At 41.4% G+C, this 25,962-nt stretch overlaps 1 protein-coding gene across 2 annotated transcripts in view; it reads left to right on the forward strand.

Annotated features, from left to right (window-relative positions):
* Asah1 (N-acylsphingosine amidohydrolase 1) overlaps positions 1-12,691 on the forward strand; it is a 35,962-nt gene extending 23,271 nt beyond the window's left edge. For both annotated transcript variants that reach the window (XM_041644473.1, XM_041644472.1), the window contains 10 exons: positions 2,430-2,508; positions 4,816-4,890; positions 5,672-5,717; positions 6,714-6,858; positions 7,473-7,527; positions 7,637-7,718; positions 9,854-9,985; positions 10,066-10,189; positions 10,615-10,671; positions 11,662-12,691. In XM_041644473.1, the coding sequence (XP_041500407.1) occupies positions 2,430-2,508; positions 4,816-4,890; positions 5,672-5,717; positions 6,714-6,858; positions 7,473-7,527; positions 7,637-7,718; positions 9,854-9,985; positions 10,066-10,189; positions 10,615-10,671; positions 11,662-11,751 (885 nt within the window). In that variant the 3' untranslated portion in view covers positions 11,752-12,691. The remainder of the gene's footprint in view (positions 1-2,429; positions 2,509-4,815; positions 4,891-5,671; positions 5,718-6,713; positions 6,859-7,472; positions 7,528-7,636; positions 7,719-9,853; positions 9,986-10,065; positions 10,190-10,614; positions 10,672-11,661) is intronic.
* The last annotated feature ends 13,271 nt before the right edge of the window (positions 12,692-25,962 follow it).

Consider the following 25,962-nt stretch of genomic DNA (forward strand, 5'->3'; position numbering starts at 1 on the left):
TCCTGGATATTTTAGGGTATTAAGCTGCAAGTCTGGCCTCTACCCATCACTTTCTTTGCTGTTGTTTGAGACAGGGTCTCACTATATATCTATCTCTGGCCACCCTGGAACTCACTGCATGGACCAGACTGACCTCAAACTCACAGAGATCCACCTGTTTCTGTTCCCTGGTACTGGGATTAAAGGTGTGAGCCACCATACCCGGCTACCCACTGCTTTCTTCTTCAGTTGTAACAACCAGACTTTCACAAGACATTGCCATCTCCCCCCAGGACAGAACTCCCTAGGGACTGGATGACCAAAGCACTTCCTCTTTCCATGTGACCCTTGCACTTGCCACCCAGCAAGCCTGTGGGGTCATGTTTCCGTTCTCACCTCTTTACCAAAGTTAACATGTGGTAAATCTACCAGGTTGACCCTGAATAACAGTGGTAGAAACAAAAGGGGAACGAGTCCCTCACCTATCCCAGTACCTGAATCCCATCCGTTCTGAACGCCAGTAGGGAGACAGCATTGCAGTTGTTGATGCTATGGTATGGAGTCCAGTGTTACTGCATTTTAAGGCTGTGAAATTTTAATTTTCTGATTTGGAAGGATAATATTTACTAATAATACATGTTCCATATGGTGGCTGTTAGAACTAAATGCCATATCACTCTAAGTAAAGTATCATGCTTAACAAGTGTTTAAGTCCTGTGTTGTGGGATATTATTTAAGATGTGTTATATTCATTTATGCTGTGGATTCTTTGTTAATGATGCAAAGATGTATTGCATTCTTTATGTTGCATTTGTTTAACTCTGTGAAACTGTGATACTTTGCCTGTCCAAAATATTTGATTGGTCTAATAAAGAGCTGAACAGCCAATAGCAAGGCAGAAGAAAGGATAAGTGGGGCTGGCGGACAGAGAGAATAAATAGGAGAAATCTGGGAAGAGAGGATTAAGGAGGTATAAGAAAAGAAGTTGGAGAACATCAGGGGCCAGCTACCCAGCCACACAGCAAGCCATGGAGTAAGAAGTAAAGAAAAGTATACAGAAATAGAGAAAGGTAAAAGCCCACAGGCAAAATATAGAAGGGCTAATATAAGGTAAGAAAAACTGGCTAGAAACAAGCCTAGCTAAGGCTGGGCATTCATAAGAAAGAAAGACACCATGTGATTTTGGTGAGAGCTGGTGCTGGGCTCCCCAAAAAAGTAAACCAACTACAGTCGTATTTGTTAAATTGGCTGGAACAGTTTACTCTCCGTGCCTTGAGATCACAGGAAAACACATAATATGCTTAGTTAGGTCACCTCATGCAGATGTTGGGGCAGTGAGGTGGCCAAGCCCCAGGACCAGAGTTCCACTACCAGAACTCTATAATTGAAGGAGCAAACCAACACCTGCAAGTTGTCCTTTGACTTCCACACATGCCTTGTGGCATGTGTGTACACACACCCTGTACACAAAATAAATAAGCAAATGTAAAAAAAGGGTAAATGCAGGGCTTGTGAGCTTTAAACACACTGTCTTTGCTGGATGAAATAATTGTGCTCTCTGTATTGTTCTTAGCTGAGGTTGAGAACAAGATACAATGTCCATCATTTGTTGTGATGAAGCCTGCAGGCAGGCCTGCTTTTTGTCCCTCCCGGCTCCCACATGGCTAGCTTAGCTCTGGAAGTAACAACACACAAATTGTATTCTTTTAAACACTGCCTGGCCCAATAGCTATAGCCTCTTACTGGCTAACTCTCACATCTTGATTAACCCATTTCTATTAATGTGTGTAGCTCCACGAGATGGTGGCTTACCGGGAAAGATTCAGCATGTCTGACCTGGCGGCTGGCTCCATGGCATCTGACCAACTATGCTTTCTTTCTCCCAACATTCTGTTCTGTCTACTCCATCCATCTAAATCCTGCCCTATCAAAAAGCCAAGGCAGTTTCTTTATTAACCAATGAAAGTAACAAATAGACAGATGACCCTCCTCCATCAATCATTGAATTGTTTATCTGTTGTTTGCTAATAATTAAATGCAACAGATGCAGCTTAGGTCAGGACCAGCCACTAACCCTGACAAACAGTTTTGTGAAGCTGTAGAATACTGTGCTTGTTGCTGTGTGTTGCCTGTCACCTAAGAATGCATGAGCGGAACTTTGCTCATGATGTTGGTCTCGGTAGAGGGTCGCTTTAAGTCACGCAGGTAAATGATTCCAGTCCCCTTCTCTCTGGGAGCCAGCCCGAAGGGCAATAGGAAAAGAGAATCACAGCTTTCCATAGGAGTCCACCACCGAACATGAGATGTAATCTTTTAGAAATACATGATGTAGAATGCTTTAAAAATAACATACCACCTATCGCGGTGACAGAATGTAGGAGTTGTAGGCAGAGAGCCAGATCACAAAGCCTGGGTTTAAGATCAGTGGTCATTAATTTCTTTCTTTTCAGCCTGGCCTACTTGGCAAGATTCCTGACCCTTTTGAAGATGAAATGAAGGGAATTGCAGATGTTACTGGAATCCCTTTAGGTAAAGTTCACCTTGCCATGTTTGAAACATTTGATGAAACACTGAAACATATTTGAAGTCTGATGAACTATAGCAATGAAATGCACAAACCCGGGGTCTAAACAGTGTGTTGAAGGGTTACAGATGCATCCATGCCTGCAGGCCTCACTCATAAAAGGTGAAGGAACTCCAGTCTGTCAAAATGTGTCATCTGTCCCTTCACAGACAATAACCCTGCTCTGCCTTCACCTTGTTAAAAATAAAACTGAACATTTGAATTGCTGTTCTTTCTTAAGCCTATCGATGCAGGTTGTTGTTTTCAGATTCTGCATATTAACAATGAGGCTATTATTGTATGTGTGCACGCATTCTTGCCTATGTTTTTAATGGATAGGTATATACACAAATTTCTCATACTGCCCTTGTCAATAAGCCTATTCATTTTAGGAATTGTCTCGCAGCATTTACAAGACTAAGTACATAGCTAGCTACCCTGTGACCCCAAAGTTCAGCTCAACAGAAACGTACTTGTAGCCTTGTAAATTCTGCAAGACAGGTCCTAAAATGAGTAGACTTATTGACGAGGGCAGCATGAGAAATTTGATTTCCTCTCGTTAACACTGCAAGTTACTGACTTCCTCTCAGTTTGACTTTTCTTTTTTCCTCTATTTTGGGGAAGAGCAAAACACTAGTCAAGGTCTCTTCATATATTTCTGATAGATGAAGCACCGTTTACTAAAATTGATTATCTTTCTACACATCATAGTGGCATCTTTGATGTAAGTCAGACGATGTGTATGAACTTTCTTCTGTTTCGTTGTCTTTGTCTTGTGTCAGTCACAGGCTGTCTTGGTTACTAAAGCTTTACAGTAGGTCCATTCTAGCCGTGTGATGCTTCACCTCTGCCTCCCTTCCACGTCCCTTCTCTGTTGTTCTGCATTCCCCTATGCTTCATAACCAGCCTGCCACCGTGACAGCCTGTTGATGTTTGGAATGAAATTCATATATCCTTGAATATAGTTTAATGTCAGCTTTTGTTTGAGTAGTGTTTTCTCAAAGGCATTTTTTTTTTAATTTGGGGAGAAAGGGTTTTATATATTACTCATTGAATTATTCTTAGGTAGTGGTATTTTGGGCAGTGAATTTCTGTCTTCTTGCTTTTGTGTTTTTCTATTTTAAGGCCAATATTAACTGCTATTTGGAGCCATGCTGGCCTCAGTTTCAGGGTCCTCCTAATCCCCCCTGAGGGGTGATGGGATTCTGGGCATGTGCAGCCTTGCACAGCTCTTGCAGGTTTTCAGTTTCAGCTTTCAGTTCATACATTTATTGTAAAAGGTTTTTCTCATTAACCTAAAAGCAAAAGAGTCACCATTTTATGTAACCAGTGAATTTTTCACAAGAGAATTGATTGAAAATCTCTGTTTCCCAACAAAGTTGGCTAGTGCTTTTTTATTCTTTTGCTTCCCTAAATGATTTCTTTTAAGGGCTGGTAATACGAATTGGCAAGTAAAGGGATTGGTTGCTAAGCCAGACAACCTGAGTGCTAGATCCCGAGATCCACATGGTAGAAGCAAAGAACCAACTTCCACATTTTTTCTCATCACCACACATGCATCACAGCAAACTTAGACACACAATGGCAAACCCATGCATACATCTTGTATGTGCACACAAGGAAAAATGCACATATAGATAAATATAAAAATATTCTATAAGGCAGTGATGGCACACACTTTTAATCCCAACACTCAGGAGGCAAAGGCAGGTGGGTCGCTGAGTTCAAAGCCAGCCTGGTCTACAGAGTGAGTTTTAGGACAGCTAGGACTATACAGTGAAACTGTCTCAAAAAAAATCTAACTAAAAAATAATTTAAAAAGATAACATGCTGGAAATATATATTTGTAATTTACATGAGAAAAAAAGTCTTTTTGTTGTTGTTGTTTTTTGAGACAGGGGGGTCTCTGTGTAACAGCCCTGGCTGTCCTGGAACTGTAGACCAGGCTGTCCTTGAACTCAGAGAGATCCGCCTGCCTCTGCCTCCCAAGTGCTGGGATTAGAGGTGTGCACCACTACTTCACAGTGAGAAGAAAGTCTTAATATAAAAAGAGCCCTCACAAGTAATTACAAAATATAAATATCTTTAGAGAATAAGAATTAACATAAATTACCTGAAAAAATATATATCAGGGTAAAAATACATGTTAAGCCCAGCATGCTAACATTTAACAAGACAGAGAAAAAACATGCTACATACCTTTAGGTTAAAAGCAGAATGGTGTTTCCCTTATACTTTTATGATTATTTACAAAACAGTATCTTTTTTAACAGGAGAGATTATTTCATTCAACATTTTCTACGAATTGTTCACCATGTGTACATCAATAATAACTGAAGACCACGAAGGTAATCTTTGCTGAGGGAGCGTGGCAGTGCAGAGCACAGCATCAAATAAAGCTTTTTTAGAGTAGAATTAGAACATTTCCCAACGAGGCTTGCTGTTCCCATTGTGTGTATGTTGTATGTAGTTTAGTATATCCTGGTAGATTTTAATAAGCACACTGAAAATTAGCCTTAAGACAAGTGGAATGCTTATGAAACTTTAAGTCAGACATGTGCCACTCCCTGATGACTAAGCATCCAGATAGATGGTCCTATGGGCGCCATTCTCGTTCAGACCACCACAGACTGTGCAGATGTTTTTCTGGAGACCCAGGACAAGCATCCTCTCATCATTTCCCAGTCAGCAAGCACTGTGGATGGGAACCTCATTTTCCTGACTGGTCCCCAATATATATGGCACAAGGTGACTTGCCCTTCATTCACTCTGACTTTTGACCTATATCTAATACTTGAGATGTTCATCTCTAAGTGGCAATTAAGGAATTCACATTAAGAGGTTAAGATACCTATGTCCTGGTAGGACTGTAGTTGTCCAAGGAATAAGGATTTGCTTCCATAGCTGATCTTATCGGAGTCCCCAGATGCAGATGGTACTGTCCCAATGTGATAGTAAATACTTGTTTGAACTTTAGGCTTATTCTGGCTTCCAGGCTCTTAATTATTATATATTGCTAGATTATACAGCTCTGAATAAATTGTCATATCTGTCTGTCCATCAGTGATTAAGAATCCACTGTACTTTAACTGTGGATACATGTCTCTGCTGCTGCTTCCTTCCTAATAGGTCATTTACTGCATGGAAGAAATATGGATTTTGGCATATTTCTTGGGTAAGTAACCTGACATCCTTTCACTCCATAAGAAGTGTTGACTGTAGTATTACCTTGATAAAAAGTAAGTCCCCCTCATGTGCAGAAGATGGTCTTGAGTGAAGATGACAGGATTCCTTAGTGTTGGAAAGGCAGACACACTGAGCAGACTTAGGAGTTGTGTCTCCTAAGTTGCACCTAGTAAACAGAAATCAGGACCATGCTTGAAGGGCACAGGGGCTTATTTTCATTTATTGCTTAAAGGAATCTGTCATCTTGACCTTTACGAGAAACTAGCAGCTTTGTAATTAGAGGTCTTCATTTGAATCTGGGCCTCACTATTTATGTAGCCAGAGTTAATCAACTTTTCTGAGCTTCAGTTTTACGACCTGGAAAAAGAATGAAGGAAAGTTTATTCTGGCTCAGAGTTCAGAGGTCTCAGTCCATGATCAACTGACTCTTCTATTTTTAAGGCTGGTAAGACGGAGCATCATGTTGGTGGGAGCAGGTATTGGAGAAGGCTGCTCACCTCCTACAGTGAGGAATGCATTAAAGACAAAATAGAGCCCCCAAGGGTGCACATCCAGGACCCTGCTTCCTTCATATGGGACCCACCCCCTAAGTTTGTATTATCTCCCAGTAATCTTCAGATTGTTCGCCCACCAGTGGATTATTAACCCTATCACTTCCAAAGCCTCACCTCTGAACTTCGGTGCATTGGGGACTGGGCCTTGAACACGAGCCTTTGAGGGACATTTCAGATTCAGACCATAGCACACTCATAAAGCTCTTGTTAAAGTTGGTCCTAAGTGAGCAGGCAAATAAAGCACCTATAAGTCAGACATGGAATCTCAGGCCTGTAATTCCAGCCCTTGGTAGGTCGAGGCAGGAGGATTGCAAGGCTGAAGTCATCTTGGATTCCATAGCAAGACCGAGGCACAAACACACAGCACCTATGTAATGCCTCCTCTCAACTCCATCTCTGTCTTTAATGTCACCAACATTTGTCTTTTTTAGGTGGAATATAAATAATAACACTTGGGTTATTACAGAAGAATTAAAGCCTTTAACAGTGAATTTGGACTTCCAGAGAAACAATAAGACTGTTTTCAAGGCTACAAGCTTTGTTGGATATGTGGGCATGTTGACAGGATTCAAACCAGTAAGAAATATATTATGTAACTTTCTAAGTAGTTTTGTGTCCTGGGTTTACTGTCTGGGAATCTAAGAAAATGAGGATATATAAAGAATATGAAGGTACGCATGATGGCACACTCCTTCAATCCTAAGGAGGCAGATGTTGCTGAGTTCAAGGCCAGTCTGGTCTACATATGAATTCCAGGCCAGCCAGGACTGTATAGGGAGACCCTGTCTCAGATAGACATGCAAAAAGAATCTGGAGCCCTGTTTTATTCCCTGTCCTTATCACTTTTGTCAGTATGAGACCCCACACCACAAAGGAAATGGTTTTTGTGACTGTTGAATCACATGGCTGGCAAAGTCTCAAAGTAAAGTAGAGGTCAGGGCCTAGGTGTCCTGCTCACTTAGGTGCATCATGATGAGTTCAAGGCGTGGGCTCTTTGCTCTTCATTTCTTACAGTAATTCCCACCCAACTCATCTCACACAGTGCATGCAAAAACGCTTGAACTTAGAAGAGTCTTTCTAATGTTACTGTGGTTTTGATTCCTCTTTCTATCTTCCAGTACTCAGTTCAGGTCTTTCTAGACTACTGTCCTGGATGAATTTCTGACCGCATTGTTTTGTCTTTTTCTCAGGGACTGTTTAGTCTTACACTAAATGAACGTTTCAGTTTAAATGGTGGTTATCTGGGTGAGTAAAATGTCTGGAGATGCATCAGGAATCTCAGTCTTCGTGAGGGAGGGCAGTAATCTAACCTCTTCTTGGCCCTCTGACACTGTCTGCATCTCATCTCTCCCAGGTATCCTAGAATGGATTTTGGGGAAGAAAGATGCCGAATGGGTCGGGTTTATCACGAGATCAGTTCTGGAAAATAGTACAAGGTGAAGTTATTTGTTGCTTTATCATCAAATATCTCTGTTAAATACAGAACTATTTACCAAGACTCAGCTTCCTATCCATTGGAAACATTGTATTTTTTAGGTGATTCTTTGGCATTCACGTGGAATTATTCCTGTTTTCTGTGTGTTCTGTGCTGTCATAGCAAAGCAATGAATTGGATTATTAGTATCAGTATTAGAGATATTGACACTAAAAAAGATATGTAATTTTTTTATATAAAAAAATCATACCATGTGCATAGGAAATGCTATATAGTAAAATCTTTATATAAATGGTAATTCATTGAGTTTCTTGCCACAGGAAAAATATACAAATTGTAATACATATTAACCTAGACATTATAGTCTGTTGTAGTGCTGAAATAATACCAAATTGTCTTTAGCACATACTGTGCCCACATGACTTGGACAAAATGAGCATCGACCTTTCTTTTTAAACACTTCGTAGGAACTAGAAGTTGGTTGTCTTTTTTGATTATCCACTCTGGTTTTTAATAGTCCTCACTTTCAAACTTACTTCCTGTTCCCAAGTATTGTAGCATTTTTTGGGTGTGCTTTTTTTGTTGTTTTCTTGAGACAGAATCTAATATAATCTGAGCCGGTCTCAAGCTCACTATATAGGTCTCAAGATGACCTTGATCCTCTGGCCTGTACTTTCTAGGTGCTAGGATTAACAGGTACACCACCATGCCCAGTTTATATAGTGCCGTGAGCAAAAGCAGAGTTTTGTGCACGTTGTGAAGGGCTCAGCAAATTGAGCTGCAGCCGCAGCCCTCCCCAGAACTGTAATTATCCCCCCTTTGTCTTGTTGAATAGAAGACATAGACAGAAAGGCTAGAGAATGACTCTTGAGATCCCTTCGGATTAGGGATCCTCCTAAAATCCCCACATGCAGATTAGTGGTCGTCCCAGTGTTATTGCTCCCCACCGTTCCTCACAGCACGTTCCCTGTCCAGAAGCTTCCTCACCTTTCCCAGTCAGCTCCTTTTTTGTCTAAAAATGCTTTATTTGATGCCAGGGATATAGGTATATAAAACATGTATACAGGTCAAACATTTACTGTAAATAAATTTACTTTAAAACAATTCTTTGGTATACATCAGATTGTACCATTCATTAAAGACAAAAGCAAATGTGCATACTAACGACATGGGATGCACTTGTTTATATGAAGAATTAAATCTCGACTGAGTGTTTGTTCCCACAGCATATAAATCATCTTCATTTTTCAGAGTTGACTGTCAACATTCAGAACGCCTCTTGACATAGTATAAAACGGCAGAAATAGATTTAGGGTCATTTTGGCATTTCTGTCATAATCCTAAACTGAATGTAATTTCCCAGTGTTTTTATGAAACTCATCAGCAACTGAGAGTACGTTTTAAAGTTAGGTGTTCTAGTCTGAAGCGGTGGTTCAGGGGCTGAGAGAACTTGCTGTTCTTGCAGGAGCTGCTTTCATTTCCACCTCCCACACGGCAGCTCACAGCACTTGCAGCTCCGCTCCATGGGCTCTGATGCTCTCGTTTATTGCTGTTGCACACGTGGTTTACACAGTCAGGTACACACACATTTACACACAATAATATTTTTTTAAAAGTTAAACATTCTCACATAATTCAACCCAAACATAAACTAGTTTTATACTTACAAACTGAGGAATAATAGCAGAAAGTTATTAAAATGTTTTATTTTATTTTATTCACACTGTTTCTGTGTGAACAGAAAACCTAGGAGGCATAGTAAAATACTTCTGTTTGTAACGGGGCGTTAATTCCAGCTGCTGCCTTGAGTATGAGCGAGGTGTTTGAGGCAGCACCCATTGGCCTGTATGGTGTGATAGCCAGCGCAGTGTGAAGCGCACAGAACCAGGGCTGCAGGGAAGTTGCGCATGCAACTCGGGAGAGCACTTCCAGGAATACCTCGGACTTAACATTTATGTGATTTAGAACTAATGTTCGGTCCTTGCTCATTCAGAAAGCTTTGTTTCCAACTGTGTCCACATTCAGTTAAGTAACTCTAAGAGGCCTCCTATACCTGTTTCTCTTTAGTTTCTACGACTAAAACGCATCATTCAAAATCAGCTAAAACTGCTTACTTTTAAAAATGTTTCTATATAGTTATGAAGAAGCCAAGAATACCCTGATCAAGACCAAGATAATGGCCCCAGCATATTTTATCCTGGGAGGCAACCAGTCTGGGGAAGGCTGTGTGATCACACGAGAAAGAAGAGAGGCTTTGGATGTATATGAGTGAGTGCATTTGATAAAACAAGATAGGTAAGAGCCCAGGTGAACATGAGGCCTGAGAGGAAGTTCTCTTTTTTATCTAGACTCGATCCGAAGCATGGCAGATGGTATGTGGTCCAAACCAATTATGACCGGTGGAAAAACACCTTGTTCATTGATGACCGCAGAACACCTGCCAAGATGTGTCTAAATCGTACGACACAGAAGGTACATTTGCGTTGTCACATACAGAAAGACACTGTCCCCATGATGGATGGATGATCTTAGCTCTGGTGGTTTTCTTTGCTTGCAGTAAACATCCTACTGTGTATCTCTAGACACACCTCATGGAGCTTTTTAAGTCCTCATGAACTTAAGGAGAAAATTCTTGCTGTAATTTCCCTTCCTTACACTAATGCCAGATACCATCTGTAAAGTTAAATAACAATTCTGAAATGATAAATTTCAAAAGGGGGGAGGAGGAGAGAGAAGTGGCACATGAGAACTGTCACCTTTGTTTCTAGCAGTGACTCCACCGGAGGTGCCTTAGGAAGACTGAAAAGTATTTTAGTTTTTGATGACCTAGCTGTATGGGTAAATACAACTGAAGGTCCATAATTCATCTACTGAACACAATTGTTTCTGTGTCTTAGAATCTCTCATTTGCAACCATGTATGACGTCCTATCAACGAAACCTGTCCTCAACAAGGTATTTACATACACACGCACTGCTTTTGGGGGAAGAATGTTGTTTTGTGTTTTGTTTTTCTCTGTTACCTTAGCTCATTTTGAACATATTAGTTAAGTCCAACTTTAGGTTTATTATTTATTCATTCATTGATTCATTTTTCAAGACAGCGTCTCTCTGTCCCAGGCAGGCCTAGAACTCTGTTTTTAGGCCAGGCTGGCCTCTGGTGTGCACAGTTCTTCAGCCTTAGCCCTCTGAGTTCTGGGATTGCAGATAGGCACCACCCCACTCAGCTTTAAGGTTTGGTTTTTTCAAAACTCTTTTTGTATGCTGGAAACCACAACTTTAGGAATGCAGTAAGGGCGTTGCTCACTTGGCTACGCTGTCAGTGTTGTTTCAACTTTAGTGCTCCTTCCCCTCCCCCACTGTAACCGAGAAACCTAACCGGCCCTTATGGCCATTCTTTGTACAGAGATACATTCTGGATAAATTGCCCCCGGCTATCCCATTTTTTTGTTTATTTGTTCTTGTCCAAGTTTCCCTAAAATAAACAGCCTGCATTACCTCTGCCAGAAGGAAGTCCTTCCCTTTAACATTTGGAACTAAGCAGGAAATGGCCCCCTTGATTCAGCTCAGTCAAGCTGCCGTCTTTCTTTTCTCCTTTGAACAGTATTCCCAGGTAGCTTCACGGTGGGGTGCATTACCTGGTCTGCATGACCCCAAGGGAATGGGTGTACTCTGTACTCGGCCGTGTGCCTACAGTTTCCTTTCTGTAATGGAACTGCATTGAGAAGCATAGCCAAAGCCACACTGGTCTGCCCCGTAACGAATCCTCGGGCTTTGTATGTGTGCTAGTTATACACGGGAGAGGGACAACTGAGTCTTAAAATGTTTGTTGATTACTATTAAATAGCACTATAGCGTAAATTCTTTGGTGGACACAAATGCTAATATGTGTAAGATCTTAGACTTGAAAATATCACTAAAATGAAAATAACCTTCTCTTTTTAGCTGACTGTATTCACAACCTTGATTGATGTTACCAAAGGTCAGTTTGAAAGTTACCTCCGGGACTGCCCAGACCCTTGTATAGGCTGGTGAGCACACATGGCCTACTGGACATACTGAGACCTGAAGATGTGTTCTCTGGCACGGCTCATCTCCTTCCACAGACTAAGACTCAAGGCCTGTTGTCTTTCGTCATGAGATGTCCTCAGCGTGTCTGCAGTTTACAGACTGTGTCTGTGGTTTGCCTGTTTTCATCATCATCACCACTCCCATTTACAGGGCAATTCTTTAGGGATGCTCGCTGTGTGGAATTTGCCAGTTCATTTCACTCTGACACTGGGGAGGGGTAACCTGACCTCTGTGGAACAGATCAAGGTCCTTTGCTGGTGTTAATCCAGTGCCCTGTGTGATTGATGTATACGTTCATTCACCTTTCCTTTTTGATCTCCATTATTTATGTTTTTCTGTATACCAGTATTTTCCTTCTGGTTCTCTATTAGAATCAGCATGTCATTTACCTTCGCGGTTAGTGACAGCAATGTGATTTCACTATGCTTGTCTGGGGTTTCTGAGAAAGACAACATTATTTTAATGGATAATATACCTTTGACTCTGAAAATAGTATTTGGGAAGGTTACAAAATAATCATTATATAAACAGTATTTTTTTAGAGAATAAAATTGTTCTCGTTTTCCTAATTATTCTACCTTCCAGTAACCCCAGGAAGTTTCTAGCTCAAAAACATGAGTTCAAGAACTCAGCAAGCTCATTATTATTGTATGTATAATCCATTTAATAATTTTGTTTCATTTTTCATTCTAATCAACATATTTTTTAACTTTTCATACAATATAGTTATTAACAAGATTTTTCAGAAATCAACCTATTTATGAAAAATGCTAACAGAACTTGTTCGTCTTTCTAACTTTCACAATCGACAGTGAAATGTGTGCTGTTTGTGCCAGACTGTACCCATTTAATTTTGTACAATCTTGTTTTCCCAGGATGCCCAATAAACAGTCACTGGCAGTCATGTCAGCACTCATGCATGCTGGCTGGGTGTGTGCCCGTGTGGCTTTGGGGGTGGGGGTCATTATCAAGAGATACACGCTGAGCATCACATCTAGATTAAACAACAAGGGTTATGCAAGTAGGTTACTAAACATATGACTTAAATGGTCACAATCTGTCATGACTAATACTTACCTCTTAACCTTGTAGTGCCGACCCAGTTTGCAGGTATGCAAAGGCAACTTTCCCCCCCAAGACTGCACACAGGTGCTTCTACGATGCCAGCGTCTCCAAGATTGTTATAGAGAAGGAACAGGAAATCACAAGAGGATTTGTATTACAATAAGATTCTAAGGTAGTCACAGTGGTACATGGTAGTCACATGGAATCTGAGGTTGAGAGGTGTCAGAATAATTAGAAGTCGAAGACCAGCCTGGGATACATGGGACAGTCTCTAAGAACCAAAATCATAAAAATAGAATAATATTCAATTAATGGAAAAAATATTCCAATTTTAACCCTTTCATAAGAATGAAATGAGATAAAAACCAATCCATGATATGTAGTAGGCCTTGGTAAAAGATATGTGACATTCTTCTGATTGCTACATGCTGCTAACTTAGGAGTAAGTCAATGACTTGGAATAACTGGCATTAAAATTTTAGTAGCATTGTTTAGTGGTGAAGCAGCTTTTAGACAGTGTATGTAGTCTAAACTTGTTTATACAGGTGTTTACACATAACTATATAGCTAGACTAGAAGGTGATGACTGGGAGGGTATTAGCCATGTTGACAGTTGTTTCCCCTGGTAAGACTCAGGCTGGACCCAAAGCATAGAAAGTAACCTACCTGCTTAATATTTAGGAATATGACTTTGTTGTTGTTGTTCATTTGTTTTTTGTTTTAAGGCAAAGTCCTAGGGCCCTGCCTAGCCTCAAAATTGTGATCCTCCTGCTTCAATCCACAGTGCTGTGAATCAGGCATGAGCCATCAAACTGGGTTTAGGATTTGATTTCAAATGGGGTCCCATACTTAACTAGTATGCATCCGGCCCTAGGTTCAATCCCCAGTACCACCAAAAAAAAAATTGTTAAAGTAAGAGGCTAGAGAGACAGTGTAATGATTAAGAGCTCTCTTGCAGAGGACTCAGGTTTATGACCCAGCACCCAAATGGTGGCTTAGAACTATCTGTAACTCCAGTTTTAGGAGATCCAACAGCCTCTTCTGGCCCCCATGAGTGACAGTTTCTTATATAGTGTACATACATGCATATGTACAAGCAAATACATACAAATAATATTTTCTTAAAAATCAAATAGAGCTCTAGGATAGCTCACCTTGCTGACAGGTACCGTGTACGCAGAACTCAGTGTATCGGGCTCTGTAACAGAGAACAGCTCTGCATGCAGCAGCTTGCCTTCTCAACAAACCCGTTATGCTTGAAGTCCTACTTGACAGTGAGAAAAGGAAGGCTGAGTTGCTCAGTTACACTAACAGGGAGAGGAGCTGGGATTTGAGCCAGAGGTGTCCAACTCTTGGGCTTTTAGCATGACACTGTATTTCATAACTACAGGTAGCACAACAAGCAGGCCTGACATGATAGGCTTCCGCTTGAGCTTCTGTGTCCAAAGCCACCAGCCACGCTGGCTCTGTCATCTGCTGTTTCTTTGTAAAACAAGCTTCCATAGGGATCAGAAAGCTGAGATCAGAAACTGTTGTTTGTGTTGTCTCTGAGGACACGATTTTCACTTCTACAATCTCAGATGTCCTTAATTCATCTTGGGGACTTAGAATTAAAGACCCAGTCTTTCTGTGACTGACACAGCACTACATTAAAAACACCAAGTTTGGCGTCTCATCAGCCCTCATTGTTCGCCATGTTCAGAGAGTCCAGTTTTATCCCATGCTTTTTCAGTCACAGTCCAGCTGGCCTTGGTGAGCTCCCAGTAGATCAGCTCCACTGTCTCAGTGGGTGGGTGCACCCCTCGTGGTCCCGACTTCTTTGCTCATGTTCTCCCTCCTTCTGCTCCTCCTTGGGACCTTGGGAGCTCAGTCCAGTGCTCCAGTGTGGGTCTCTGTCTCTATCTCCATCCATCACCAGATGAAGGTTCTATGATGATATGCAAGATATTCGTCAGTATTGCTCTAGGATAGGGTCATTTCAGGTTCCCTATCCTCAACTGCCCAAGGAACTAACTGGGGACCTCAGCTTGGGCACCTGGGAGCCCCTCTAGGGTCAAGTCTCTTGCCCACCCTAAAGTGGCTCCCTTAACTAAGAATTGTGGTCCGTGCTGATGAGACACCAAGGACAATGGCACGGGGTTTTGATCCTACTTAATGTGCTGGCTTTGTGGGAGCCTTGCCAGTTTGGATGTTCACCTTCCTAGATGTGGACGGAGGGGGAAGGACCTAGGACTTTCCACAGGGCAGGGAACCCTGACTGCTCTTTGGACTGGAGAGGGAGTGGGAAAGGAGTGGGGGGAGGGGGAGAAGGGTGGGAGGAGGGGGAGAAGGGTGGGAGGAGGGAGAGGGAAATGGGAGGCTGGGAGGAGGTGGAAACTTTTTTCTCCTTTTCTCAATAAAAAAAAATACATTATAAAAAAAACAAAAAAAACAAATAAACAAAAAAAAACACCAAGTTTGGGTTTCGGGTCTGATTGCAAAGCCCAGGCACTTGCTACTGTAGTCAGAGTACGTGAGTCATTAGTTGATGTCAATTGACTTACATTCACCATCTTAGAACCGTGGGCGTTGGAGGTGGCCAGCAGGTCCTAGACTCTCTCATACTGTGCACTAGCTCTGCCAGCAAGCCATGGAGGTGTGGCTGGCCCTGAGCCATGAACACAGCAACTTGTCAGCCTTTGGGGATGCTCTACTTGGACTGGGAAAGCAGGGTTTCCTAGCCAGCTGTCACAAGGCAGACTGGTTTGCTTGGGCAATTTCCCATGGCATTTCTACATACCATGAGAAAGTTTACATCAGACTCTGGAAGGATTTGCTTTGAATAATAAAGATTCTTGTTGGTCAAGCTGACTAGAATAGCTCTTCATGTATTCCCGGTAGTTTCCTAAGCATGAGATGATGCCACAGTTATGATACAAGTCTTGTGAAGTACAGCATCCACTTGGCCTATCCATTACATCCTTGGTGGACTTGGGAGTAAGGCAAGTGGAACAGATGCAAACACACAGAGGTCCTTAACTTTGGCCAGAAGTACCATCAACCATTAGGCTGTGTGGCAGGCTAAATGCTTGAGCTTGCAAGCAGGGTAAGATCTTAGATCATTCATGGTTCTTGTGACCTCATGTTGCACTTGTGCTATAAATATTCCTTGAGATACTGATCACTGAGCTTTTTAAAAAGAGCAGCTGGGCAGGGACCCACGCATGTAAGCCCTTGGGACAGCTGCTGCCTTCCAGGCTTCTTTGAAGCTAGGGCAAAGTGAATGCTGTATATTACAATTCCTCAGGGTCTCAGCAGACTGGGGAAGGAGTAGCATACAAGACATGAAGTAAATTGATGTAAATCACTTGCCTTGTTGACCCAAGGGGCCTGAACCAACTGAGTTTTGCATAGTGGATCTCTACATAAACATATCTACCTAGCTTTCAGCTATACCTTTTTTTCTGAGAAATTCAACCTGCCTTGGTGGTCCTGGTTCTTTCTTACTGATAGTGATGATATCTGGAAGCTACTGCTTCCTTAAAAAAGGCTGAGTATGACCTAGCAGGTGTCTGAGGACCTAGCTTTCTGCAAATGTCATCACTATCCAAGTGACAAGAGTCCAGTGAAGCATCTAGAAGAATTTAGGTTCCAGGTACTATGGAGCCCAGCACACAACACTTTTGAGAGGTGAGTGGGAGGTGCAGAGGTATTGGATCCTGGTAGATTTGGCTCCAAGAACACAACTAGAACCTTTGCAGCTGACATGGAAGCATCCAATCTGGAGGCCCTGATTATACCAAGAATGCATCTGCAGTAGGGAACAACTATAAGTAAACAATAAAAATTTAAATGTTTTACCAATGAAAGAATAGCCATTGAATTTTTACATGTAATTTTAGATTCTGAAAAATTGTTGAATGGTTGTATAGTATTGCCTTAAATTTATCACATAGTTTGGGAGTAGCTCAGAGGTAAAGCATTTGTCTAGCATGTGTGAGGCCCTGGATCCAACCTCTGACATCACAAGATAAAGGCTGTTAAAGAAAAATTACTCCCCAACAACAAGAGATGGTTGAATGGTTTAAAGGCCTGATGACTTTAGCTCAGTCCTTAGTACCCATGTGGTAGAGGAAGAGAGCAACTCCATGAAGTTGTCCTCTAACTTCCATGTGTGTTATGGTGTACACACATTAAAAATAATTTTAAATATTGCCACACGATTATGCTTCTAAATGGATACAGTACCTAAAATGTTAAAGCTAGACTTGATAGCACATCTGTAATCCCAGTACTTGTGAGGGTCAGGAGTTCAAAGGCATCCTCAGATAAATTGCTTAGTTTGAGGCTAGCCTGAGTTATGTTGAGACCTAGTCTCAAAAACAAAATAAACTAAGTGTCAATAAGACTTGGTCAAGAATTGATTTGCAATTTCAGACATAAACTACGTTGATAAAATGTTAAGAAATTCTGTACCTTTGAATATTTGGTATGTAACTTTCCTTGATACTTTTTGTATGTATTTCATAACTTGAAGGAAATAGAATGAAATTTTTCACTATGTCTCCTCCATTTTACCTCAGCATGTCTTATAAATACTATTATTTAATATGCAGGGGGTGTGCTATTTCACATGTGGTGGTCAGAGGACAACTTTGTGGAGCTGGCTTCTCCACCATATGTATTGCAGGAATAGAACTCAGGTCATCAGCCTTGGTGGCAATTCTCTTCCCCACTGAGTCATGCCATCAGCCCACAACCATCATGCCATACCATGCAAACAGACTGGAAAATGTTGGAAGTCTGATTGCTTCACCCGTGGGCTGACTGGAGACTTAACTGTCTTGTGGTTTCATATTTACCATTGTAAAATAAACGTTCAACAGTGATTTTCTCAGGGTTCCTTTCTGTTTAGGAATCTAGACAAGATGTTTCTCAACATCGCAGGCAGTTCAACAGAAGCCATTAGCTGCCTCAGGGCTGTTGTAGCGTTACACAGATGCATGGGTGAACTCAACAAAATTTTTCTTGGGAAGTATTTAAAAGTGGTGTTGCTCGACTTGACTGGAACCATGTGAACTGCCAGTACAGAATGGTCTCCACATACAAACACACAAAAAATAACGTGCCTAAGCACTTGTAAGCCTGTATGGTTAATCTTTGCATTAACTTCAATTTTTTTTATTGACAATACACTCTCAGTGAATACTGCCAGTTGTAACTCATTCTTTCTATTATTCTTTTCTTCTCTAATATATCACATCCCCAACTGGTTTTCCCTTTCTCCTCTGTCCTCCCCACAACCTCCTATTTACCCCAGATCCACTACTACTCTTCCTTTAGAAAAGGGGAGGCCTCTCAGGGCTATCAACCAAACATGGCATACCAAGTTATAATAAGACCAGGCATATCCCCTCGTTCTAAGGCTGGATGAAGCAATCCAGTAGGAGGAAAGGGGTCTCAAAAGCAAGCAAGAGTCAGAGACAGCTCCTGCTCCAACTGTTAGTAACCCCACAAGAACACCAGGCTACACAACCATAACCTATATGCAGAGGATTTAGGTCAGACCCATGCAAGGTTTCGTGATTGTCACTTCAGTTCTGAGAGCCCCTATGAGCCCTCGTTAGTTTACTCTATGGGCCATTTTCTTGTGGCATCCTTATTTCATAAACTAGGTAAAAGCTATGGTACAATGTGAAATGGAGTTGTAATTAATGGCACTTTTCTAGATTTTAATAGAATAGGTATCTTATGCTTTCATTACTAAGAATGCTAGTAAGAGGGAGGAGCTAAAGAGATGGCTCAGCAGTTAAGAGCACTGGTTGTTTCTCCAGAGGTCCCAGGTTCAATCCCAGCCCCCACATGGAAGGTCACGACTGTCTGTAAATCCAGTTCCAGGGGATCCAACACCCTCACAGACATACATTCAGTCAAAACACCAATGGATATAAAAATAAATCCTTTAAAAAAAGAATGCTAATAGGAGGTTTGGAAGAAATAATCTCTAGTTAGATGGCTCAGACATCGAGAGCTAGCTGCTCTTCCAGAGGACCTGGGTTCCATTCCTAGCGCCCACACTGCAGCTCACAACTGTCTGTACCTCCAGTTCTAGGTGATCTGACACCCTTACAGTCACACATGTATGCAAATCACCAATGCACCTGGATTATTTTATTTATTAAAGATTTCTGTCTCTTCCCTGCTACCGTCTCCCATTTCCCTCCCCCTCCCCCAATCAAGTCATCCTCCCTCCGCAGCCAGAAGAGCAATCAGGGTTCCCTGCCCTGTGGGAAGTCCAAGGACCACCCACCTCTATCCAGGTCTAGTAAGGTGAGCGTCCAAACTGCCTAGGCTCCCGCAAAGCCAGTACGTGCAGTAGGATCAGAAACCCATTGCCATTGTTCTTGAGTTCTCAGTAGTCCTCATTGTCCGCTATGTTCAGCAAGTCCGGTTTTATCCCAGGCTTTTTCAGACCCAGGCCAGCTGGCCTTGGTGAATTCCCAATAGAACATCCCCATTGTCTCAGTGTGTGGGTGCACCCCTCGCGGTCCTGAGTTCCTTGCTCGTGCTCTCTCTCCTTCTGCTCCTGATTTGGACCTTGAGATTTCTGTCTGGTGCTCCAATGTGGGTCTCTGTCTTTGTCTCCTTTCATTGCCTGATGAAGGTTAATATTCAGGAGGATGCATATATGTTTGTCTTTGGATTCACCTTCTTATTTAGCTTCTCTAGGATCACTAATTATAGGCTCAATGTCCTTTATTTATGGTTAGAAACCAAATATGAGTGACCTTTTTGGGGTCTGGCTTACCTCACTCAGGATAGTGTTTTCTATTTCCATCATTTTGCATGCAAAATTCAAGAAGTCCTTGCTTTTTACTGCTGAGTAGTACTCTAATATATATATTCCATACTTTCTTCATCCATTCTTCCATTGAAGGGCATCTAGGTTGTTTCCAGGTTCTGGCTATTACAAACGATGCTGCTATGAACATAGTTGAGCATATACTTTTGTTGTATGATAGGGCATCTCTTGGGTATATTCCTAAGAGTGGTATTGCTGGGTCCAGGGGTAGGTTGATCCCGACTTTCCTGAGAAACAGCCACACTGCTTTCCAAAGTGGTTGCACAAGTTTGCATTCCCACCAGCAATGGATGAGTGTACCCCATTCTCCACAACCTCTCCAGCAAAGACTATCATTGGTGTTTTTTATTTTAGCCATTCTGACAGGTATAAGATGGTATCTTAAAGTTGTATTGATTTGCATTTCCCTAATCGCTAAGGAAGTTGAGCATGACCTTAAGTGTCTTTTGGCCATTTGAACTTCTTCTGTTGAGAATTCTCTGTTCAGCTCGGTGCCCCATTTTATAGTTGGGTTGATTAGCCTTTTACGGTCTAGTTTCTTGAGTTCTTTCTGTATTTTGGAGATCAGCCCTTTGTCAGTTGCGCGGTTGGTGAAGATCTTCTCCCAGTCAGTGGGTTGCCTTTTTGTCTTAGTGACAGTGTCCTTTGCTTTACAGAAGCTTCTCAGTCTCAGGAGGTCATATTAATTCAATAAATTTAATTCACATAAATTATTTTTTTAAATTACTTTTTCACATGAGTTCATAGACACTGAAACAGCAAGCACAGGGTCTACACCAGGTCCTTTGTGTATGTATTATAACTAATAGCTTAGTTTTTTATGAGACTCCTAATCAGTGGGTCTCTGACTTTTGTGCTAGCTTTTGAAACTCTTTTTCTCCGATGGGATTTTGATATGACAGTTTTAATTCTGTCACTTTTGGTTGTTATCTCTTAGAAACCTGATCTAACAAGAGAGAAAAGGAGTGGGCCCAGAGAGGAGCATAGGTACGGAGGAACTCGGAGGAGGGGAAAAAACTATAACAGGACATACTGTATGAGAAAAGAATCTATTTTCAATGTGAAGAAAATAAGACAAAAAGATTTATATTCTTTAAAAAATGCCTTTTTAGTAATTTTTTATTGCAGTGGTCTTGAGGTTCTCTCTTCTGGGGTGTACACATGGTGAGTCACATTAGTGGGTTGTTTAGTGTTAGTCTAACTCAACACATGGAATAAATCCAATAAAATTCATCTTGCCAAACAAATAAACCTGAACTGTTATTTCCCTTCTTCATATTGTTCTTAGGTGACTGTGACATCCAGGCATCAACTTGACAGCTGAAACATACTCCCCTTTTCAGTTTTAGTAATCTTCACTACTGCCGAATTCATCCTCTTTTCCTCTGCATCCTCCCTCCTTCAGTCCTTTCTCCTCCCCTTTTGCAGAGCTGGTGATCATGGGACTTCCTATATGCTAGACACACTACTCCCAAGTACATGACCAATTCCTTCCAAGCATACTTTTCAACCTACAATTTAAGCAGCCATTTTGGTCATTGTTGCCAGTCATGTTCACAGTGATAAAGCCAGAGTCGTTCAGTTCTAAACGTATCAGTACAGGGGCCAGAAGAGGGCACCAGATCCCCGAGAGCTGGAGTTGCAGGTTGTGAACTGAACCCCGATCCTCTTTAAGAGCAGCAGGCACGGTATCTGGGAGCCACTCTAGGTTCAAGTCTCTTGCCAACCCTAAGGTGGCTCCCTCAACTAAGAACCGTGCTTCCGTGCTCCCCCATCCAACCTTCCTTCATCCCAATCCTCCCCCTTTCCCAAGCTCCCCCCCATTCTCCCCCTCTCCCCCCTCTCTCCCCATCTCCCCTTACCCCCATCCCACCCCACCCCCAAGATCTCAATTTTCTCCCCGGCAATTTTGTCTACTTCCCATAGCCAAGAGGACAACTATATGCTTTTCCTTTGGTTCACCTTCTTACTTAGCTTCTTTGGGATCACCAAGTGTAGACTCTGTGACCCTTGTTTATGGCTAGAAACCAATTATGAGTGAGTACATCCCATGTTCATCTTTTTGGGTCTGGGATACCTCACTCAGGATAGTGTTTTCTATTTCCATCCATTTGCATGCAAAATTTGAGAAGTCATTGTTTTTTACCGCAGCATAGTACTCTAATGTGTAGATATTCCACACTTTCTTCATCCATTCTTCCATTGAAGGGCATCTAGGTTGTTTCCAGGTTCTGGCTATTACAAATAATACTGCTATGAACATAGTTGAACATATGCTCTTGTCATGTGATAGGGCATCTCTTGGGTATATTCCCAGGAGTGGTATTGCTGGGTCCAGGGGTAAGTTGATCCCGAATTTCCTGAGAAACCGAAACACCGATTTCCAAAGTGGTTGCACAAGATTGCATTCCCACCAGCAATGGATGAGTGTTCCCCTTCCTCCACAGCCTCTCCAGCAAAGGCTATCATTGGAGTTTTTTATTTTAGCCATTCTGACAGGTGTAAGATGATATCTCAAAGTTGTTTTGATTTGCATTTCCCTGATTGCTAAGGAGGTTGAGCATGACCTTAAGTGTCTTTTGGCCATTTGAACTTCTTCTGCTGAGAATTCTCTGTTCAGTTCAGTGCCCCATTTTTTAATTGGGTTAATTAGCATTTTAAAGTCTAGTTTCCTGAGTTCTCTATATATTTTGGAGATCAGACCTTTGTCTGTTGCGGGGTTGGTGAAGATCTTCTCCCAGTCAGTAGGTTGCCTATTTGTCTTGGTGACAGTGTCCTTTGCTTTACAGAAGCTTCTCAGTTTTAGTAGGTCCCATTTATTCAATGTTGCCCTTAAAGTCTGTGCTGTTGGGGTTACACATAGGAAGCGATCTCCTGTGCCCATCTCCTGTAGGGTACTTCCCACTTTCTCTTCTATCAGGTTCACTGTGTTCTGACTGATAGTGAGGTCTTTAATCCATTTGGACTTGAGTTTTGTGCATGGTGATAGATATGGGTCTATTTTCATTCTTCTACAGGTTGACATCCAGTTATGCCAGCACCATTTGTTAAAAATGCTTTCTTTCTTCCATTGTATACTTTTGGCTCCTTTATCAAAAATGAGGTGTTCATAGGTTTGTGGGTTAAAATTCGGGTCTTCTATACGATTCCATTGGTCAACTTCTCTGTTTTTATGCCAGTACCACACTGTTTTCATCACTGTAGCTCTGTAATAGATTTTGAAGTCAGGGATGGTAATGCCTCCAGACAATCCTTTATTGTATAGGATTGTTTTGGCTATCCTGGGTTTTTTGTTTTTCCATATAAAGTTGATTATTGTCCTCTCAAGATCTGTGAAGAATTTTGATGGGACCCTGATGGGGATTGCATTGAATCTATAAATTGCCTTTGGTAGAATTGCCATTTTTACTATGTTGATCCTCCCAATCCAAGAGCAAGGAAGGTCCTTCCATTTTCTGGTATACTCCTCAATTTCTTTCTTCAATGCCTTAAAGTTCTTGTCAAATAGATCTTTCACTTCCTTGGTTAGAGTTACCCCAAGATATTTTATGCTGTTTGTGGCTATTGTGAAAGGTGAAGCTTCTCTGATTTCCCTCTCTGCTTCCATATCCTTTGTGTATAAGAGGGCAACTGATTTTTTGGAGTTTATCTTGTATCCTGCCACATTACTAAAGGTGTTTATCAGCTGTAAAAGTTCTTTGGTGGAGTTTTTGGGGTCGCTTATGTACACTATCATATCATCTGCAAATAACGAAAGTTTAACTTCTTCCTTTCCAATTCGAATCCCTTTGATCCCCTTATGTTGTCTTATTGTTATTGCTAAAACTTCAAGTACTATATTGAAGAGGTATGGAGAGAGTGGACAGCCTTGTCGTGTTCCTGAGTTTAGTGGGATGGCTTTAAGTTTCTCTCCATTTAATTTAATGTTAGCTGTCGGCTTGCTGTATATAGCTTTTATTATATTTAGGTATGACCCTTGTATCCCTAATCTCTCCAATACTTTTATCATAAAGGGGTGTTGAATCTTGTCAAATGCTTTATCAGCATCTAATGAAATGATCATATGGTTTTTTTCTTTCAGTTTATTTATATGCTGGATTACATTGATAGATTTTCGTATGTTGAACCAGCCCTGCATCCCTGGGATGAAGCCTACTTGATCATAATGGATAATTTTCCTAATGTGTTCTTGGATTCGGTTTGCCAGTATTTTGTTGAGGATTTTTGCATCGATGTTCATGAGTGAGATTGGTCTATAATTTTCTTTCTTGGTTGAGTCTTTGTGCGGTTTTGGTATCAGAGTAACTGTAGCTTCATAAAAGGAATTTGGCAATGACTCTTCTGTTTCTATATTGTGAAATACATTAAGGAGTATAAGTATTAGGTCTTCTTGGAAGTTCTGGTAGAATTCCGCATTGAAACCATCTGGTCCTGGGCTTTTTTTGGTAGGGAGGTTTTTGATAACAGCTTCTAATTCTTCGCGACTAACAGGTCTATTTAGATTGTTCACCTGGTCCTGGTGTAACTTTGGTATATGGTATTTATCTAAAAAAGTGTCCATTTCCTTTACATTTTCCAGTTTTGTGGCATATAGGCTTTTGTAGTAAGATCTAATGATTCTCTGAATTTCCTCTGTGTCTGTGGTTATGTCCCCCTTTTCATTTCTGATCTTATTAATTTGCAAATTCTCTCTCTGCCGTTTGATTAGTTTGGATAGGGGTTTGTCAATCTTGTTGATTTTCTCCAGAAACCAGCTTTTTGTTTCATTGATTCTTTGGATTGTTTTCTGTGTTTCTATTTTGTTGATTTCAGCCCTCAGTTTGATTATTTCCAGTCTTCTACTCCTCCTAGGTGAGTCTGCTTCTTTTTTTTTCTAGAGCTTTCAGTTGGGCTGTTAAGTCTCCAATGTGAGCTTTCTCTGTTTTAAGTGGGCACTTAGTGCTATGAACTTTCCTCTTAGGACTGCTTTCATAGTGTCCCATAAGTTCGAGTATGTTGTTTCTTTATTTTCATTGAATTACAGGAAGACTTTAATTTCTTTCTTAATTTCTTCCTTAATCCAGGTATGGTTGTCCCCAGTTAGTTCCTTGGGCAGCTGAGGATGGGGAACCTGAAATGACCCTATCCTAGAGCAATACTGACGAATATCTTGCATATCATCATAGAACCTTCATCTGGTGATGGATGGAGACAGAGACAGAGACCCACACTGGAGCACTGGACTGAGCTCCCAAGGTCCCGATGAGGAGCAGAAGGAGGGAGAACATGAGCAAAGAAGTCGGGACCATGAGGGGAGCACCCACCCACTGAGACAATGGAGCTGATCTATTGGGAGCTCACCAAGGCCAGCTGGACTGTGACTGAAAAAGCATGGGATAAAACTGGACTCTCTGAGCATGGCCAACAATGAGGGCTGATGAGAACCCAAGGACAATGGCACGGGGTTTTGAACCTACGTAATGTGCTGGCTTTGTGGGAGCCTAGCCAGTTTGGATGTTCACCTTCCTAGAAATGCACGGAGGGGGGAGGACCTAGGACTTACCACAGGGCAGGGAAATCTGACTGCTCTTTGGGCTGGAGAGGGAGGGGGAGAGGAGTGGGGGGAGGGGGAGAAGGGTGGGAGGAGGGGGAGGGAAATGGGAGGCTGGGAGGAGGAGGAAATTTGTTTTTTTTTTTTTTGTTTCTCAACAAAATAACTAAAATTAAATAAAAAAAAAGCAGCAGGCACTCTCTCTAACTGCTGAGCATTCTTTCTAGCCCTTACTCCTATTTTAAAGATAAATTTGACACCACATTTTCTACTGAGATTTAGAAAAAAGTCCACTGAAGGGGTATTGACAGCTAGAATATTAAAAGCCTTTAATATTTTTATTTAATAAAACTACATGTTTGCACAGTTTCTCCTTTATCAGTCTGCTACTTCAATAATTTCATAGCATTTTTCATTAAAAACCATCTTCATATCTGGTCTAGAAACATAGAATTTAGAGAGCTTGACAAAATTGTGGATGTCCTATTTAATCATTGCAGCAAAAATATACAATGATACCAGGAAGTTGATGCAGAATGTCTATTACAATCTGTCCTATCCATCTGCTTAGAAACCTAGAAACCAACAATCTGGGAAATGTCAAATAAGACATATCACTAAAAACATGCACTGGGCCAGTGAGATGGCTCTGAGGGTAAAGGTGCTTGCTGCCAAGGCTGAAGATCTGAGTTCAATCTCTGGGACCCATATGGTAGAAGGAGAGAACAGACTAATACAA

The sequence above is a fragment of the Microtus oregoni genome, unplaced genomic scaffold, assembly GCF_018167655.1.
Source record: "Microtus oregoni isolate MIOR12 unplaced genomic scaffold, Mior012 000096F_ref0000112, whole genome shotgun sequence".
NCBI classification, from domain to species: domain Eukaryota; kingdom Metazoa; phylum Chordata; class Mammalia; order Rodentia; family Cricetidae; genus Microtus; species Microtus oregoni.